Source organism: Schistocerca nitens, chromosome 7 (genome assembly GCF_023898315.1).
Source record: "Schistocerca nitens isolate TAMUIC-IGC-003100 chromosome 7, iqSchNite1.1, whole genome shotgun sequence".
NCBI classification, from domain to species: domain Eukaryota; kingdom Metazoa; phylum Arthropoda; class Insecta; order Orthoptera; family Acrididae; genus Schistocerca; species Schistocerca nitens.
Window position 1 is genome coordinate 529,207,837 of NC_064620.1, and position 20,009 is coordinate 529,227,845.

The window sequence follows — 20,009 nt, forward strand, 5'->3', positions numbered from 1 at the left end:
CATGTTTATAGCGATAAGAAGTGCAATAGTATCGAAGGAAATTGACGGAGATCCGAAATGTGAAATAATTTGGGTGAAGGTCACGGTTAAAGCAGGCTCAGACATGGTAATTGGATGTCTCTATAGGCCCTCTGGCTCAGCAGCTGTTGTGGCTGAGCACCTGAAGGATAATTTGGAAAATATTTCAAGTAGATGTCCCCACCATGTTATAGTCCTGGGTGGAGATTTTAATTTGCCGGATATAGCCTGGGAGACTCAAACGTTCATAACAGGTGGCAGGGACAAAGAATCCAGTGTAATTTTTTTAAGTGCTTTGTCTGAAAACTACCTCGAGCAGTTAAACAGAGAACCGACTTGTGGCGATAACATATTGGACCTTCTGGTGACAAACAGACCCAAACTATTTGAAACAGTTAGCGCAGAACAGGGAATCAGCGATCATAAAGCGGTTACTGCATCGATGATTTCAGCCATAAATTGAAATATTAAAAAAGATAGGAAGATTTTTCTGTTTAGCAAAAGTGACAAAAAGCAGATTTCAGAGTACCTGATGGCTCAACACAAAAGTTTTGTCTCAAGTACAAATAGTGTTGAGGATCAGTGGACAAAGTTCAAAACCATCGTACAATATGTGTTAGATGAGTATGTGCCAAAGAAGATCGTAAGAGATGGAAAAGAGCCACCGTGGTACAACAACCGAGTTAGAAAACTGCTGCAGAAGCAAAGGGAACTTCACAGCAAACATAAACATAGCCAAAGCCTTGCAGACAAACAAAAATTACGCGAAGCGAAATGTAATGTGAGGAGGGCTATGCGAGAGGCGTTCAATGAATTCGAAAGTAAAGTTCTATGTACTGACTTGGCAGAAAATCCTAAGAAATTCTGGTCTTATGTCAAAGCGGTAGGTGGATCAAAGCAAAATGTCCAGACACTCTGTGACCAAAATGGTACTGAAACAGAGGATGACAGACTAAAGGCCAAAAGACTAAATGTCTTTTTCCAAAGCTGTTTCACAGAAGAAGGCTGCACTGTAGTTCCTTCTCTAGATTGTCGCACAGATGACAAAATGGTAGATATTGAAATAGACGACAGAGGGATAGAGAAACAATTAAAATCGCTCAAAAGAGGAAAGGCCGCTGGACCTGATGGGATACCAGTTCTATTTTACACAGTGTACGCAAAGGAACTTGCCCCCCTTCTTGCAGCGGTGTACCGTTGGTCTCTAGAAGAGCGTAGCGTTCCAAAGGATTGGAAAAGGGCACAGGTCATCCCTGTTTTCAAGAAGGGACGTCGTACAGATGTGCGGAACTAGAGACCTATATCTCTAACGTCGATCAGTTGTAGAATTTTGGAACACGTACTATTTTCGAGTGTAATGACTTTTCTGGAGACTAGAAACCTACTCTGTAGGAATCAGCATGGGTTTCGAAAAATACGATTGTGTGAAATCCAGCTCGCGCTATTCATCCACGAGACTCAGAGGGCCATAGACACAAGTTCCCAGGTAGATGCCGTGTTTCTTGACTTCCGCAAGGCGTTCGATACACTTCCCCACAGTCATTTAATGAACAAAGTAAGAGCATATGGACTATCAGACCAATTGTGTGATTGGATTGAAGAGTTCCTAGGTAAGTGAATGCTGCATGTCATTCTCAACGGAGAGAAGTCTTCCGAAGTAAGAGTGATTTCAGGAGTGCCACAGGGGAGTGTCGTAGGACTGTTGCTATTCACAATATACATAAATGACCTTGTGGATGACATTGGAAGTTCACTGAGCAGCAATAACATGCTTACATTTACAGTGTTAGGTAGAAAGTAACTCACTATTCTGATTGAAAGAAAGACTTTAAGATTCTTGTAAGGGGGTAAGCTGACACAGCCATGACAAAAAAAGGGTCTTGCATGTTTTACATCTGTTGCCCAAAATGCCTGGAAATGTCGCCGCAGGCATTTTTTGTAAGCATTCCAGTCTTTTACTGCATTGTCATACACAGAGAACAGTGGTGGATATGTTGCTGGCCTTGTCGCAGGTTGTGTCAGTGTAGTTGTTAAACTGGAAACAGCAACTGTCAGCACCTGCTGTTGCTTGAGAAGAGATATAAGCACTACCTCCATGGAAATTATACTCAAAGGACTAATGATTGAAGTGGGGCATGTGGAGTTGAATCCCATCCTTCTTGCCAGTAAGTATTGTAATCAAAGAACACTGCACTGTTATTCATTGCTCACACAGTTCACACAAGTAAAAGACAAGATACAATAAAAGCAATGCACAAGTGGTCAGTGGAGACTGGCGCTCTGGCCTACATATTCATTAGTCCAACAGGAGGTGCAGCCGGCAGGCTGTGCACACAGCTGCTGTCGTATTAGCAGGCCAGATGGCCTCTACTGGCCAAATAAAACACAAACTTCACTTGTGAACTATGATATGGCACACACATAAATTTGGTAGTTGCAACACTAACGAAATGTTAATGTCAATTTAGGAAACAAAAATTCTTAGGATGGAGATTGGTGCTCTGCTGAACAGTGGCATAAATGTCAGTGTGGTAGCAATGAATTTGTACGAAGAACTATGTGCATTTTCAGTACGTGTGTTTGGAAAATCCAAAGTAGCTCGTAACAAAAGTAAATCAGTACATGACCGGGTGCTGATGAGGTTTGTAATATAACAGGAAGGATATTTTACATCAGTTACATGTTTGGACACAATACATAAGTTTCTTTGAGAATTATATGATTATGTGGAAGGACGTTAATGAGAGAAAAATTATTTTTATAGAGTATGTGATATGAATAAATGATAGTGATGAGCAATTAAGTCTTACTATGATGCAGGGGTTGCAATTAATCCCCATGGATTCCTATGTGCTGATGCAGAAAATATCAGAGTAGAGAAAGACGTAAATTGCAATGTATGACAGAAATTAGGGAGGGTTTATGATTTGAATGAGTGTATAAAAATATTTAGGCCAATGTACTGCAAAAATGTACAGCAATATTTTTATTGGATGCAGGAATATGAAACATTCTTTACAAAACCTCACCCTCTTCAATTTGCAAAAAGGAATGTCATGGATACAGCCATCCACAAAACATTTTTCCCTGAGGGGGTAAGATTCAAGATTTGCCAGATTTTGTGTAACTGATACAATGAGTGTGAAGCATGTTTCACCCAAGAATTAAGTTTGACAAGAAGTACACATAACTTATTCTATTTCAAAACTTTGAAAGTTATCTTCTTAGTGTTTTTAAAGTGCACTAGTTTTCTCTAATACCTAAATGCTGTGCATTTCAATAGTATATTCACAGTACATCTTTTTATGTTAGTCACATGAATATGGATACCACCTGTTTGATTCAACAGCCTGAAATTACATCCTCATATGATTATATTCAGAATATCTGAGTTATGAAATACAACCAGAAAATATCCACAAAAATATTTTTTCCACACTTCTGTAATGTTAGGTTGAAACAGAAAACTAAAAGTCTGAAAAGGGAAAACAAGTAGGAATTACTGAGAAAATCCTGTGGGGTATCAACAAAAATGTCACATTAACACACCTTGTAATGGAGAAACAGGAAACACAAGAAAGACTCATTCACCTCTAATGCAATTTACAACACTTTGTTTTCTTATAAAACTTCATGTCTGTTCACATTAATGGATGTTTTACATTAACTTAAAGATCTGTATTTTTAGTGTTCACAGGCATAGCTGAAGGTGGAAAAAAGTGTTCTGAGAGCAGCTCTTGTTAGACTGGTTATCTAAAGTATAGTCTGAGGTGAGTATTCTACTAAATGAATGTGGAAAACCTCCAAAAACAATCCTAAAATTGGCTGGTAAAATGAACTTTTTGCAGTCTGGGACTGCACCGAGGTAATCCTTGTCTCTCCTGTTTGTCACATTATTGATCAGCATGCCAACTGGAATGCAGAATTTGTAGCACTGTGACTGCATATGGTGCAGGTCCAAGCCCGGGAGAACACTTTTTTTTTTAACCTTTAAATTTCACACAGTTGTCCCTCACTTCTAGCACAGAAAGTGGTATTTTCTTTTTTTGACTGATGTGTTGACATTAAGTATAGATCTACACACCTACAATACATCATGGTTCTATTCTTCTGAGTGTACTATAATTGCTCTGTCATATAGAATTGAATGTGGAAGCAACAAACCATTAGGGATTTTCTTTTTCCACAGAGAAACGGTAAACTACTGTCGTAATTTCAATGTGTATCAGTGGGAGAGGATGCATGATTGGCATGTATACTGCTGCAGTATTATCATGTTGGGTATTAATAACAGATCCATGCTCCAGGGTGTCAGGCTGGCTCCTATCTGCAGCTCCCTAAGGGCTGAATGAAGAAGTGACAGAGGAAAGGTTGAAGACATTACACAATGAATTTTCATTCTGAAGTGGAGTGTGCACTGATATGAAACATCCTAGCAGATTTAAATTGTGTTTTGGATAGAGACTTGAACTTGGAATCTTTGTCTTTCAGGAGCAAATGTTCTAGCTGCTGAGCTACTCAAGCAGGATGCCATGCCCAGCCCTCACAGCTTCACTTCTGCTGCTATTTCATGGGAGGAGATGTACCCAGATTGCAAGAGCGGCAAGTGTGTCCTCTTGCATGCCGCCTCCCCCACCCTCCCCCCTTTCCCTTGTGGGCACCTATGATTGCAGAACAAGATATAAAAAGAATGTTAAGAGATGGAGTTATGAAGCATTATGAATGTTACGCTAACTAGCAACATGTGAAAAGCACAAAAAATTGACGTGTTTGCATATTAACTGATGCTAGAGCAATTGACAGAATGTTACTGCAACATCTAAAATTGAGACAAATTCTTTTTTCCTTCTTTTATTGTATATGATGAGCCTTTGTGGGAGCAGCACAAAAATGCAGATTTATAAAACATCAGATTGTGAAAAGGCAATGAATAGCACAGAGATGGCACCATATGAAATACTGTCTTGGTGGAAGTTGGACTGTTGGAAAGTATGTTCATCAATTGTATTAAATTTCCATTTAGCAGCAAAATGAATACATAGGGGAAAATGAAGTGACCACTGGGCACATGAGAGAATGTAACAAAAATGTTGAGAAATTTTAGCAAGGAGACAAGAGGAGGAGGAAGAAGAAGAAGAAGAAAAATAAGAAGCTGCAGATCTGATAACAATGATGTACTCAGAAACTTTAAGGAATGATGTTCATAGCAGAAACTACTAAATTCTTGAGTGTGAACTGAGGTGCACAATGTAATGTGCCTAAGGTATGCAAGATTGTGTCTATGGGTATTGGTGTATTCAGTTTATGATGTGGAATTCTCACTTTCATACACGAATTCTGACAAATAATTACAGACTTACTTTTGAAGTAGGGACTGCATAAATAATTAATTATGTCTGTGATCTTGCCACATCCACTAAAATCAGCTACCAGTATTTTTTATTTTATTATTTGTCTTTTCCAACTGAGATAATGACTAATTATTTGAGTTTAAAAATTTAGTTTTATAAATTCAAGTTAATTTAACAAGTGTAAAAAGGTCTTAAAAGGAACAAATATTATTTTGCATTAACTCAAATAAATCTTTGTGGTGTATTTCCTTTGGACTGTATTATCTTTGAATTGGTGTCAAAATCTTTCTGGCAGGCAACATTATTGGAAGTTAGTTCCGAGTACGATCTTATCAAGGGAGACAGTAAGATGTTGTTGATTGGCCAAGACGGTGAAGTTCTCTAGCATGTGAACATCCTGTACAAATGTAAGGTGGGAGGTGACATGAACAGACAATAGAGTGAATAAGCACAACAAAGTTATTCCAGCAGTTTAACTTGATAAAACATGTTCCAAATAAGTCCTGCAAAATTAAAAAATGAACTCATGGACTTTCTACAGATAATAGGTTGATCATGTACAAGTCAACATGAGGGCCTAGACATAAGTTGCATAAAAAATGTACATTTTCTGCTTTCAGAAAACTTTAAATTATATTGCAAAAATACTTGTGAATTATCTCAAGTAAGTAGCAATTACAGTTAACTCCCACATAACATTTAACTTCATGAAGAATGATAGTAGGCAATAACATTACAACAAACAGTGATCTTCCCTATGCACCATCAGTGACGAGAGGAAGGAAACATTAATGTGTGGTGCAATAAAAAGTGTTAGATACACTGTTTTGACAGAGGCTGAATGATCAAGTGTAGGTTTCATAAGGGAAGTTAACATTCTCACATGATATACTGCGAACTATGGATGAAGGGCAACATGCAGATTCCATATTTATAGTTTCCAGAAAGCATTTGACACAGTGCACCATTGCAGGCTTTTAACAAAAGTACAAGCATATGGAATAACTTCACAGATATGTGAGTGGCTCAAAGACATCTTCAATAATAGAACCCAATATGTTGTCCTCGATGATGAATGTTCATCAGAGACAAGGGTACCATCAGGAGTGCCCCAGGGAAGTGTGATAGGACCGCCGTTGTTATCTATATACATAAATGATTTGGCAGACATGGTGGGCAGCAATCTGTGGTCCTTTGCTGATCATGCTTTAGATTATGGTAAGGTGTCGAAGTTGAGTGACTGTAGGATGATACTAAATGACGTAGACAAAATTTCCAGTTGGTGTGATGAATGGCAGCTAATCCTAAATGTGGAAAAATGTAAGTTAATTCAGATGAGTAGGAAGATGAAACCTGTAATGTTCAGATGCACTGCTACTAGTGTCCTGCTTGACACAGTCAAGTCATTTAAATATCTGGGTGTAATATTGCAAAGCGATACAAGATGGAATGAGCTTGTAACAGCTGTGGTAGGGAAGGTGAATGGTTGACTTCAGTTTCTTGGGAGAATTTTAGGAAAGAGTGGGTCACCTGTAAATGGGAATTTCTGGAGGGAAAGCAACATTCTTTTCAAGAAACACTTTAGAAAAAATTTAGAGAACTGGCATTCGAAGCTGACTACCGAACAATTCCACTGCTGCCAACATACATTGCCCGTAAGTACCATGAAGATACGATATGAGAAATTAGGGCTTATATGGAGACAAATAGACAGTCATTTTTCCCCCACTCTATCTGCAAGTGAAACAGGAGAGGAAATGATAAGTAGTGGTACAGGGAATCCTCCACCACACACTGTAAGGTGGCTTGTGGTCTACCTACACTATGTGATTAAAAGTATCCAAACACCCCCAAAAACATACATTTTTCATATTAGATGCATTGTGCTGCCACCTACTGCCAGGTACTCCACATCAGCGACCTCAGTAGTCATTAGACATCATCAGAGAGCAGAATGGGACACTCTGCAGAACTCACGGACTTCGAACGTGGTCAGGTGATTGGATGTCACTTGCGTCATATGTCTGTATGCAAGATTTCCACACTCCTAAACATCCCTAGGTTTCTGATGTGATAGTGAAGTGGAAACACACAAAAGAGTACAGGCTGACCTCATCTGTTGACTGACAGAGACCGCTGACAGTTGAAGAAGGCCGTAATGTGCAATAGGCAGACATCTATCTGCACCATCACACAGGAATTCCAACTGCTTCAGGACCACTGCAAGTACTATGAGAGTTAGGTGAGAGGTGAGAAAACTTTGATTTCATGGTCAAGCAGCTGCTCATAAGCCGCACATCACATCGATTAATGCCAAATGCCACCTCGCTTGGTGTAAAGAGCATAAACATTGGACAATTGAACAGTGGAAAAATGTTGTGTGGATTGCCAAATCACAGTATACAATGTGGTGATCCGATGGCGGGGTGTGGGTATGGCGAATGCCCGGTGAACGTCATCTGCCAGCGTGTGTAGTGCCAACAGTAAAATTCGGAGTCAGTGGTGTTATGGTGTGGTCATATTTTTCAGGAGGGGATTGCATCCCTTGTTGTTTTGCATGGCAATATCACAGTACTGGCCTACATTGGTGTTTTAAGCACCTTCTTGCTTCCAACTGTTGAAGAGCAATTCAGGGATGGCAATTGCATCTTTCAACACCTGTTCATAATGCATGGCCTGTGGCGGGGTGGTTACATGACGTAACATCCCTGTAATGGACTGGCCTGCATAGAGTCCTCATCTGAATCCTACAGAATGTGTTAGAATGCCGACTTCATGCCAGGCCTCACTGACTGACATTGATACCTCTCCTCAGTGCAGCATTTGTGAAGAATGGGCTGCTATTCCCCAAGACCCAAGAAACCTTCCAGCACCTGATTGAATGTATGTCTGCTATTGGAAGCTATCATCAAGGCTACGGGTGGGCCAAAACCATATTGAAATCCAGCATTACTGATGGAGGGCACCACGAACTTGTAAGTCATTTTCAGCAAGGTGTCCAAATACTTTTGATCACATAGTGTATTTAGCTGTACAGGTACATGCCTCACATGTCCAACAAACATTGTATGGCATGGGTTTGAAGTAGTATCTTACAATGCAATCAGCAGCATACAATGTGACAATCAGGCACAGCAGTAGCAGAGGTTACGTATCTGTTGATATTTCAGGATTCTTTCAGATGGTTAAGCTAAGTTGGTAGGTAAAAACTGCTCTTACCGGAACCTGACTTGTTCTCATAGTTGCAACATAAATACAATGCGTGTGTTTTTTAAAGTAAATACTGTATTGAAATAACAATAAAAAAGTAGACCTTTCTTAGCAATTTTATTTTCGCATGAGATCCTGAACTTTCATCTATTTTTCTTCATAGCTCCCATTGTAACTTACAGCCATCTAATGAATACCTTCCTCATACAGAAATATGTTGCCTGATTTTGACATCATCATCATCGTGGTGCTGACCACTCAGATGGTTCTTCAAATGCAGGAACACATGGTAGTCACTGGGTGCTACATTGGAGCTGTGTGGAGAGTGATAAAGTTGTTCACAGCCATATGTTCCAGTCAGCTCTTGAGTTTAATTGGCCATATGTGGACAGGCATTACCTGGTAACAGTTATCATATTGTACTCCTGATTTAGAATTAAACAACGGAAAATCACCTCTGACAATTTGGCTTCAAAACTTGTCATCACGAATCAAAATGATCCCCTTACTCAATCTCATGCCTTTTGTTTCGGGTTGAATGGTACAATTTTTTTAAGGACTCACAATAAGTCATAAAATTTACGTTGTCACCAAGGGACAAAATTCCACAAGCAACACCACCCTTCTGTCCCAAAAACTGTACACATGATATTCTGGGCTGGAATGTTTTGCCTGAATATCACTTTCTTGGATAATATTGAATGCCACCATTCCGTGGATTGCTGCTTTGATTAAAGTGTATTGTAAGCCAACCACATTTAATCACCTCTGACAATTTGGCTTCAAAACTTGTCATCTACCTCACAGTACCAATCTAGGAACATCAAAGAGTGACTGAGCACAATGTAGGGAGGCAGGTGTGTGTGTGTGTGTGTGTGTGTGTGTGTGTGTGTGTTTTCTACAAGCTTGAAAAAGGAAGTTTATTCCAAAAGCTAGCAAAGCTCTGTGTCTTTTGTTTGTGTACCTATTGATGATGCAGTGCTTCTGCCTTTTGGTGAGTCATCTTCTTTATTCCTAAATAATTTGCTTTTGTGCATCTCAGTCAGCATTTTGGTAGCCTGCATAAGCATAACTTTCAATAATTTAAAATTTCTGTAACAACTGCATAAAGTAAACTTCTTGACACTAGAGGAAACTCATTACATAATGTCAAAATCACAAAGCGTGTATTCTCTCCCACTTTTTCATAAACTTTCTGCAAAAAATTGCCAGTAATGACTGAGGGTCACCTGCTTTATTCCTCATCATGCACATTCATATGGCCATCTTTAAAAGCTCTCGCCCATTTCTGTACCATCCCAACACTCACAATGTTTTCTCCACGCATTTCACTGATCTGATGATGAATTTCAACAACTTTCACACCTTTAGCAGAAAGAAAATGAATAACAGCACATATTTCACAACTGGCAGGATTATCGGCCTGAGGAGGCATTTCAAACACTCACAAACAATAATGTGAACCTGCCATTTCACTCTCTAATGTTATCTGTGGCTTGCCAACGGAGTGTGGTACACAGTGTGCATACATCAAATGCCGACCACAACACTACAGTGCTGGAATTTCAAAATGGTATTTACATTAAAGACATACTTAGCACATGTTAATGTAGATGTGTGTTTACCAACTGCACTTATTAAACAGTAAGCTGTAAAGGCAACTTGCTGACCTGTATCTCCTCAGGGTAGAAATGGAACCAGATTCTTAAAATGATTAGAGACACAGATTATATTTGAACCATGTATTGAATTGAAATGATAGTTACAGTTTCTGTAACCATATTGGAGGGAAATGTAATAGTGGGGGCTGGAAAGGTATTTTAGAATAGGATAAAACATTACTGAGAATATCTGGAATGGCATTTTTGACAAGGTTATTAAAATGTTCATTGCGTCTTTTGTGTAGCATGCTTGGGACTGGCACAGTGGCGGCAACAAACCACATGGGAGGGGTAACGGAGAATGCATTGAGTAACTGAGAAGACACTCAGATGAGATCAAGTCAACTGATATTACCTGGTAACAGTTATCATATTGTGCTCCTGATTTAGAATCAAACAACGGAAAATCCAGGATGGAATTGTGACAGTGTTATGAAAATGATAGATTGCTACTCACCATACAGGGAGATGTTGAGTTGGAGACAGGCACAATAAAAAGACTATCTAACTAGTAAGCTCTTGGCCAGAAGGCCTTCTTCTGAATCAGACAACATACACATCCATGTGGCCACCTTTAACGCACGCACACATTCACACGGTCTCAGCTCACACACAATGACCACTATCTCTGACTGTTGAGGCCAGACTGTTTAGTAGTCTTTTTTGTGCCTGTCTGTGACTCAGCATCTACACTATATGATAAGTAGCAATCAATTCAGAACAACTGATTAGTTCGCATGTACCTTTGCAACTGGGACTCCAGCCCAGTGTATGGTACAGCCTCTCTCTACCTCTAATTAGTGGAATTCTTATTCTTGTTTGCAGTTTTTGTGGTAGAACCTCATATCATCAAAAATTTGATAAAAATTCATATGCTGGTATTAATTTATTTCACAAAAAATGGATACAGGAAATATGGTTAACTTACCTATTTTTGTGTAGGTAACATTTTTTTGGTTACAGTACCCATCATTAATGGGATTGTTACTCTTCTGTCTCATGACCTAAAATAAATACAGAAACATGAAGTAGTTTTCATTAAATGGTTTATTGCAGATGAGAAACTGATGTAACAGTAAACACACACATCGAGAAACCTAAATGCACTCACCTGAGACAGTACCTACACAGATGAGACAGCTGACTTTCATTATTTTTGTTTATGATCTATTTTTTTAGAATTTCCATTATTGTTACATAAAATTAAAAAAAGTTGTTTATGACTAGCAAGGCAAATATTAACATTAACTGTGGGAACTGGTACAGATGAGGCCGTATAAAAAGTAGCAGTTACCTAACAATACATCTCTGAGATTCTGTCTCTGTGCCTGATTAAGGAAGAATAAACTGATTGAATATGGTCAATGGACAGTAAATCACCAATACCTGAAGGAGTCCTTATGACTTTTCTTCAGATTAATGCATACAGAGCACAAAAACTTGACAACAGATTTTGAAATTGGTGATAGTATCTACATCTACACCCATACCCAGCAAAATGCCTCAGGCATCTCCTTTACATAAATTCAAATTTCCATGGCTTTGTCACTTAATTCAGAAGTTCTGGCTGAATGAAATTGCTTACAACAATTCCAAAATATGGAAAAAGAAATTAAGTGGTGCACATAATATAAAGATAATATTCCTGTAGCTCTCAGCTTCATAGTCCTGAACTGGCAGAAATCATAAAACTACAGGTAAATATGAGTGCAAGTTTAAGGCCTGACTAAGAGAAGGCACATAAATTAAACTTTGATTTTGTTATGTTAGAAAAAACTAGTACACAAAGTACCCTCTGCCACATAGCTGAAGATGGTTTGCAGAGAATAGATGTTGATGTAGATGTAGAGTATGAGAAGAACTGCTGGCTAGTACTCACCTTGAGGTGGTAAAATTTGCAGTACTGCCAACAGAAATGTCTAATGGTAAAAGAGACATAGTGCCTAGCATTTGGAGCTCATAGTTCCTTCATTGGGGAGGATAGAGGGATATTTTGGGAAGTTTATTTTTAATCTGCAGAGCACATGGACCCCAGGATGAGAAGACAACATGACAATGGGACAAGTTTTGGGACATGATTGACTATTGTCTATATTTTTGTTGTCCATTCGGTGGAAAGTGCATCAGACATTTGTGGAAATTAAAGGATTATTTTGATCCTGAAACAAGTGCCCCAATGTTGCTTATACATACATTGGACCTTATCCTCACCACAGGTGAGTCCCTCATCTTAGTGTCTGAGTAACTTGCCCTTTCTTTTATACTGTCCCCAACATATCCCTCTCTCCTCCTCAATGAAGGAACTATGAGTTTTGAAAGCAAGGTAACATGTCCATTTTACTTCTATTTGTTGTCTATTGGCAGTATGTTGTTGACAGTACTACACAGTTTGCCTTCTGAAGGAAAAGCACTGGCCAGCAGTTCTGTCTCACAATGTATTAAGCTACAGTTGCAGGATAGTTTTGAGTGAGAATTTCATCCAGTTGGCTACACAGCAATACCATGTTGTCATACAATTGGCATGGACAGTTTATCCATTCTGCATCCATATTCCACAAACCACTGTGATGTGCATAGCAGAGACTACTTCCCATTGTACCATCTATTGGGGTTTTTTGCCATCCCATTTATGTATAGAGCACAGGAAGAGTAAGTGATTACATGCCTCTGTGTGCTGTACACAGCCTAATCTTGCCTTCACAATCTCTGCATGAGTTGTACGTAATACGTATACTATATTCATAGCTTTCTAATTTGGTACCAGTTATTGAGACCCTGTAAATAGGGTTTTGTGGGGTAGTGATATCCATCTTAAAGTACCTGCGACTTTAGGTTTCCAGAATTTCTGTGATGCTCTCCTGTGCATCTCTCTGTCACCATTCATGCTGCCCTTTACATACTTTAAAAAATGTCCTCTGAGTCCTATCTGGTACAGAATGGTAATAGTAGAGTGGGTGTCAGATGTGTTTAGTGGGTAATCTCCCTTGTCTAGTTACTACATTTTCCCAGTATGAATGAAAGTCTGGCACCTGTTTTACCTACAGTTGAGTCTATATGATCAAGCCACTTCGTATCCTCACAGACTGTTATCTACATCTACATCTATACTTTGCAAAGCACTGTGAAGTGCATGGCAGAGGGTATGCCCCATTGTACCAGTCATTAGAGTTTCTTCCTGTTCCATTCATATATGGAGCATGGGAAGAATGACTGTTTGAATGCCTCTGTGCATGCAGTAATTATTCTAATCTTATTGTCATGATCCCTGTGTGAGTGATACATAGGGGGTTGCAGTATATCCCTAGAGAAATAATTTAAGGCCTGTTTTTGAAACTTTGTTAAGAGACTTTCTCAGGATAGTTTATGTCTGTCTTCAAGAGTCTGCTGTTTCAGTTCCTTCAGTATCCCTGTGACACTCTCCAATGGATTGAACAAACCTGTGACCATTTGTGCTGCCCTTCTCTGCGTATGTTCAGTATCCCACTGCTATGGGCCCCACATTCTTGAGCATGAATGGATCGTTGTGTATAATTTGTAAGCAATCTCCTCTGTAGACTGACTGCACTTACCCAGCATTCTACCAATAAGCCAAACTCCACCACCTGCTTTATCCATGGCTGAACCTATGTGATCATTCCATTTCATATCCCTACAGTGTGCTACATCCAAGTATTTGCATAAGTTGGTCAATTTCAATTGTGACTCATTGATATCATACGCATGGGAAGTTTGCATTTTGTGAAGTGCAAAATTTTACATTTCTGAAAATTTAGAGCAAGTTGCCAATCTCTGCACCAAGTACTTCATTATAGGCAACTGCATCATCAGCAAAAACCTGGTTTTACTATTAATATTGTCTGCAAGGTCATTAATATACAACATGAACAGCAAGGGTCCCAGCACACTTCCCTGGGGCACAACCAAAGTTACTACTACATCTGATGATGACTCTCCATCCAAGATAACATGCTGTGTCCTTCCTACCAAAAAGTCCTCAATCCAGTGACAAATTTCACTTGATACTCCATATTGTCATGTTTTTGCATTAAGTGCAGTTGTGGCACTGAGTCAAATGAGTTTTGGAAATCAAGAAATTCTGCATCTAGCTGGTTGCCTTGATGCTAAGCTTTCAGTATGTCTTATGAGAAAAGTACGAGTTGGGTTTCAAGTGATCAATGTGTTGTGACTCGCCGATCATTTAAAGTGCCGCCGTGCAATTACGCACGTCCTCTACGTGCGGCGCTGTCTGTCTGCCAGCCATGCAGCAGCTGCGCCACCTAAGCGGCCAGCCGAGCAGCGGCCGCTAGACTGAGACTCAGTGCTTATCTGAACGCTAACGTGTACACATGTCTACTTACTCTGTGACATATATGTGTAGTTGTGTCGTTCCTAAATATACTTGTTAAACTTGAGGTTATAACACAATGTTTTCAAAAACCTCGCTGGTTGGCATTGAGGGGGTCATTCTGTTCTAGAAACCTCATTATGTTTCAGTTTAGGATATGTTCTATGATTCTACAACAAATCAGTGTCAAGGATACTCGATGGTAGTTTTGTGGATCACTTCTATTACCCTTTCTGTAGACGGGTGTGACCTGTGCATTTTTTGAAGAACTGGGCACGGATTTTTGTTCAAGGGACCTATGATAGATTATATTGGGAAGAGGGGCTAACTCAGCAGCAAATTCAGTATAGAATCTGATGGATTTCATCAGAGCTTGTAGCTTTGTTCAATTTTAACAATTTCAACTGTTTCTCAACACCACTGGCACTAATACTTATTTCATTCATCTTTTCAGTGGTACAAGAATTAAATTGAGGCAATTCTCTTGGGTTTCCCTTTGTAAAGGAGCATTTGAAATCAGAATTAAGCATTTCAGCTTTGCTTTGCTACCCTCAATTTTAGTTACTGTCTCATTAGCTATGGACTGGACTCTAACTTTGAAGCCACTAACAGCCTTTATACACAACCAGAATTTCTTTGGATTTTGTGAAGTGTCATTTGACAATATTCTGCTATGGTAGTCACTGAAGGCATCTTGCATTGCTCTCTTGACAGCCTAATGTGTTTCGTACAGAATCTCTCTTTTTATAGCCCTTTGCTTTGTTTTACACCTATTATGCAGTAATCTCTGTTTGTTTAGAAGTTTCTTCACAGTGATTGTATACCATGGAGGTTCCCTCCCATTATGAACTGTTCTAGTGGGTGCATATCTATCCAGTATGAGGTCAACTATTCTTTTAAACTTGAGCCAGAGTTCTTCTACAAGCTTCCAATCTTCTAGATCCTCATTGATATATGAAATTACTGATTTTTATCTAGTTTACTGAAAATATATATCTTTCTGCTTGTTTTTGTTGTCCTTTGTACCATGGTAATAATTGTTGCCACAACTGCATCTTGGCATTGATACCAGTTTTGATGTGGACACCCTCAAAGAGGCCAGGTCTGTCTGTTGCCATTAGATCCAATATATTCCCATCATGAGCAGGGTTCCTATCTATCTGTTCTAGGCAGTTTCCAGAGAAGGCCTTTAGCAAAATTTTACAGGATGTCTTATCATGCGCACCACTACCAAAACTGTAATTTTCCCAATCAGTTGTTGGATAATTAATGTCTCTACCAATGATTACAGTATGGTTGGGGAACTTACATGCAAGTGAAAGAGATTTTCTCTGAAGTTTACAGTTATGTCAGGAGATGAATCTGGTGGGCAACGGAAGGATCCAGTTTTCATTTTATGCCCACCCCTGATACTGAGTCTTGCCCAAACAATCTCACATGCATCTTCAATTTCTGTCTTGGTGGATTTGAGTTTTTTTGTCTACTGTGACAAATACGCCACCTCCATTTCCAATTTGCCTGTCCTTTCGACATACACTTATATTTTCCCCAAAAATCTCACTGCTATCAATTTCAAGTTCCAACCAGCCTTCTGTACTTGGTATTATGTAAGCTTCACTGCTTTTCATGAGTGCTTCAAACTCTGGCACTTTGTTGCAAATCCTTCGGCAGTTTACCATTAGGATTTTAATATTCATACCTGTGTGAGGCATTTCTTTCGATATTACACTGATACTTCTGGGTTTCTTACAGCTATCATTATATGGATTGGATAGAGAGTACCTAATCTAAAAAACCGTTGTCTGTACCCCACACACAGTCAGCTACTTGAGTGGCAGCCCCTGATATAAAGTGCACACCTGACCTATTTAGGGACACCCTACAGTTCGCAACCCTATGGCACACGTCCAGGAAGTCATAGCCTAGCTTGTCACAGAATTTGGAAGTTTCTGGTTCACTCATACCAATTGACTTAGAACCAAAGTGCAACAATCAGTTCAGGGGACAATGCCACAAATTTTGAGCTTCATTGAAACCCCACACGCAAGGCTATTCTTCTCAATCTTCTCTGCAAGTTGCTGGAATGACCCAAGAATGGCTTTGGAGTTCAGGCAACAGGCATCATCTGTTCCAAAATGCACCACAACCTGCAGTTGGTTACACCCTGTTCCATCAATGGCTGCTGGAACAACCTCTTCAACATGTTGAATGAGGCTCCCAGGCACAAACACTGAGTGCACCTGGTGTTCTTTCCAGTCCCTTGCTTCCATGTCTCCAAGGGTACCATTATTCACCATACATTTGAACTGCTGATGGTTAACAGATGCCTACCCTTTTGTGTTTGCCTCCTCCTGACACTGGACAAAACAAGTTTCCCACATCAGGTGAAGTGAGTCCCACTGGGTGAGTTCCAATGAAAGACAGCACCTCCAACTCATTTGTTATGGGGATTTGTACAACACCCTGAGTCCTTCCTGGTACCTGTCCACCCTGTACAGGATGCCTAGATCTAACATTGACATGCCACTCACAGTCAGGTGGACGGGTAATGACAGATTCTGTACTTTCTGCAGGGGAGACAGGATAATACTTGGGGTACCTCTGGTACAGGTATCACAGGTATATGACTCTTGGAAGCTCTTTCAGCACACTGATTCACAGCAGCTGTCAATCATTTGACAGTAGTTAGGGCAATTTCCTGCCGCTTACGAACAACATCCAACTCATCCCATGTTTGAGAACAGCATTCACAGTGGGATTGCATTTTGGCTGGTGCAATGTATTACAAGGCAGTGAGCAAAGGACTTTAAATTAAGCCTGCTGATTATCTTTTAACCTGTAGTGCTCATAAGTTGCTAATTCCTTATAAGAATTGAAACAGATACACAAAACAAGGTTTCTATTAAAGCAACACAAAAAAATGTAAAAATTACTAGTTTCCTAAAATGTTTTGATGTTAATTATAGTTGTTAGCAAACTCGAAAACTGAGTTAATTTATGATAAATGCAGATAATATTAGGGCTCAGCCCTGGATCTACAATATATCAGAACTGGGGCAAAAGATTGATAATGTTTGAGATAGGACATAAAAATTTAAAGAATATCGATTTTTCGAAATATGTTCATTTTGTAATGTACATCTTTCTGAAGGGTTTGATACATAAAACACATATGTTCGAGGAAGTATAATATATGTTATTTGGTCATAAATGTGCCAAAGTGAAGTGCCATGCCCACACAGAATTCTATCACATGTCACTGTATTTCACTCTGTGGAATTCAAATGTATATATTTTGCAATGGAAGCCATCATCTGGTAGTCTGAATCTATGGATTTTGCAAATAATTATAACAATGCTTATCACTGGTACACCCAATCAACCACATAAAGAAACAGCAATTGGCATCCACCCATTTGGGTTTATTTGGCTCAGCCTGTTTAGCCCCATCCCCTTTTGTCTGCAGGAAAGTTTTTTATTTCTGGATGCGATGGGGATTCCCCTGGCAGAGACATCATGCACACTATTCATGCACTCAAAAACCAACTTATGAATCATTCAGAAATCAACTTAGAATGTGTTCAAAAATGTTCAAAAACCAGCAGAGACACATTTCAAAATCATATTAACAATCAATAGACCGATGTGCACTGGATGCTAGGTGCTTTGTGAAACAGGGTTATTTTCTTCAAGAATATGAATTTGGTACCACCTGGGATAAGCAGCAACTCAAGAAAGAAAAATGACAGAGCACAACTGCTGTAAATGGCTGGCACGGAGGGGAAAACATCGCAATCCAATCTAATCTGCTGTTGAAATTTCATGCATATGAACTATGCCATACAGAATATGTTAGTTTAGGCAGTAGCAGTAATGCCCAGGGAAAGACAGTTCAAAATCAAAATGCTTTTGTGACTGGACAAGTTGTAGGAAGTGTTTGGACTGAGCCGTATTGAGCCACTGTAGGTTAGGAAAATAGGACACACTGATTGGGCAGTGCAGAAGTGCCAGTGAACACAGGTTTTTTGAGACATTGAAAGTAGGGCAGTTCAGTGCCACACATACAGCTGCTAAAGTTATGTGATAGTGTTGGTAGCATTTAGAATATTTCATGCAGATGCATATGATTGATAGAGGCAACTGTCTACGGCACACCTGCAGCCATGATGTTTGAGCTCTGGCGGCAGGACTTGGCACTGCATCATGTGGTCACGGATCAGCACCATGATCGGTTTTGCAGAGCCAAGTGGAGGGGTGCCATGACACCAGATGTGTGAGAAGTGCTCAGGGGACATACCATCAGATGAGTGTGAGTCAACAACTGACAGTGCTTGGCATACCACAGCAAACTTGTTGCTACAGGATGGTTGTGCCCTCTCCAATAACAGATGACAACAAAGGTCTTCTCAATGGCATCTCGAAATGTGGCAAGTTGGAGTATGATACATATGTCATATTTTCTGCTCTCAAGACTAGCTAAAATTTTTTACTCTTTTTACCTAATACAGTTAGTTGCACATGTAGTCAGTAATATGCCCAGGAATATGTAAAACTGTCATTTATGTAATAGCTCAGTTGTTTCCATGTATCTTCCTGATTACAATGGTGCAAGTGGTTTCAATGGAAGCTTGAGCAATTAAAAGTTCCAGCTAATTGAAACTATAACAACATCATGCACTGAAGCATCAAAGAAACTGGTATACGCATGCATATTCAAATACAGAGATATGTAAACAGCCAAAATACGGAATTGTGCCTATATAAGACATCAAGTGTCAGGTGCAGTTGTTAGATTGGTCACTGCTGCTACAACAGCAGGTTATCAAGATTTAAGTGAGTTTGAATGCGATGTTATAGTCATCACACAAGTGATGGGACACTGCATCTCCCAAGATAGCGATGAAGTGGGGTTTTTCCCATACAACCATTTCATGAGTGTACCATGGCTATCAGGAACCCAGTAAAACATCAAATCTCTGATCATCACTGTGGCTGGGAAAATATCTGGCAAGAAAAGGACCAATGACAAGTGAAGAGAATCATTCAATGTGACAAAAGTGCAACTCTTCCACAAATTGCTGCAGATCTCAATGTGGGCCATCAAGTATCAGTGTGTGAACCATTCAATGAAACATCATCGATATAGGCTTTTGGAGCTGAAGGCCCACTTGTGTACTCTTGATGGCTGCGTGACACAAAGCTTTATACCTCCCCTGGGCCCATCAACACTGACATTGGACTATGGTAACTGGAATAATTGATAATTGAAAAAATCAATTCATCACTGTACAAAAGCAATAAAGTGGCAGGTATATTTTGCAGCCAAGTATTTGCAGCCAAGTATGCTGCAGCCAAAATAGACAAGTATGGCAATGGACAAAGTGCTCTTCAGTGGCTCTGGTCTTATCTGACAAACAGAAGGTG

The 20,009-nt window shown here is 39.6% G+C and overlaps 1 protein-coding gene across 1 annotated transcript in view; it reads right to left on the minus strand.

Moving 5' to 3' along the window:
• LOC126195737 (uncharacterized) overlaps nt 1-20,009 on the minus strand; it is a 238,177-nt gene that overhangs the window by 18,027 nt on the left and 200,141 nt on the right. The window contains exon 9 of the mRNA XM_049934364.1: nt 11,169-11,244. Within this exon, the coding sequence (XP_049790321.1) occupies nt 11,169-11,244 (76 nt within the window). The remainder of the gene's footprint in view (nt 1-11,168; nt 11,245-20,009) is intronic.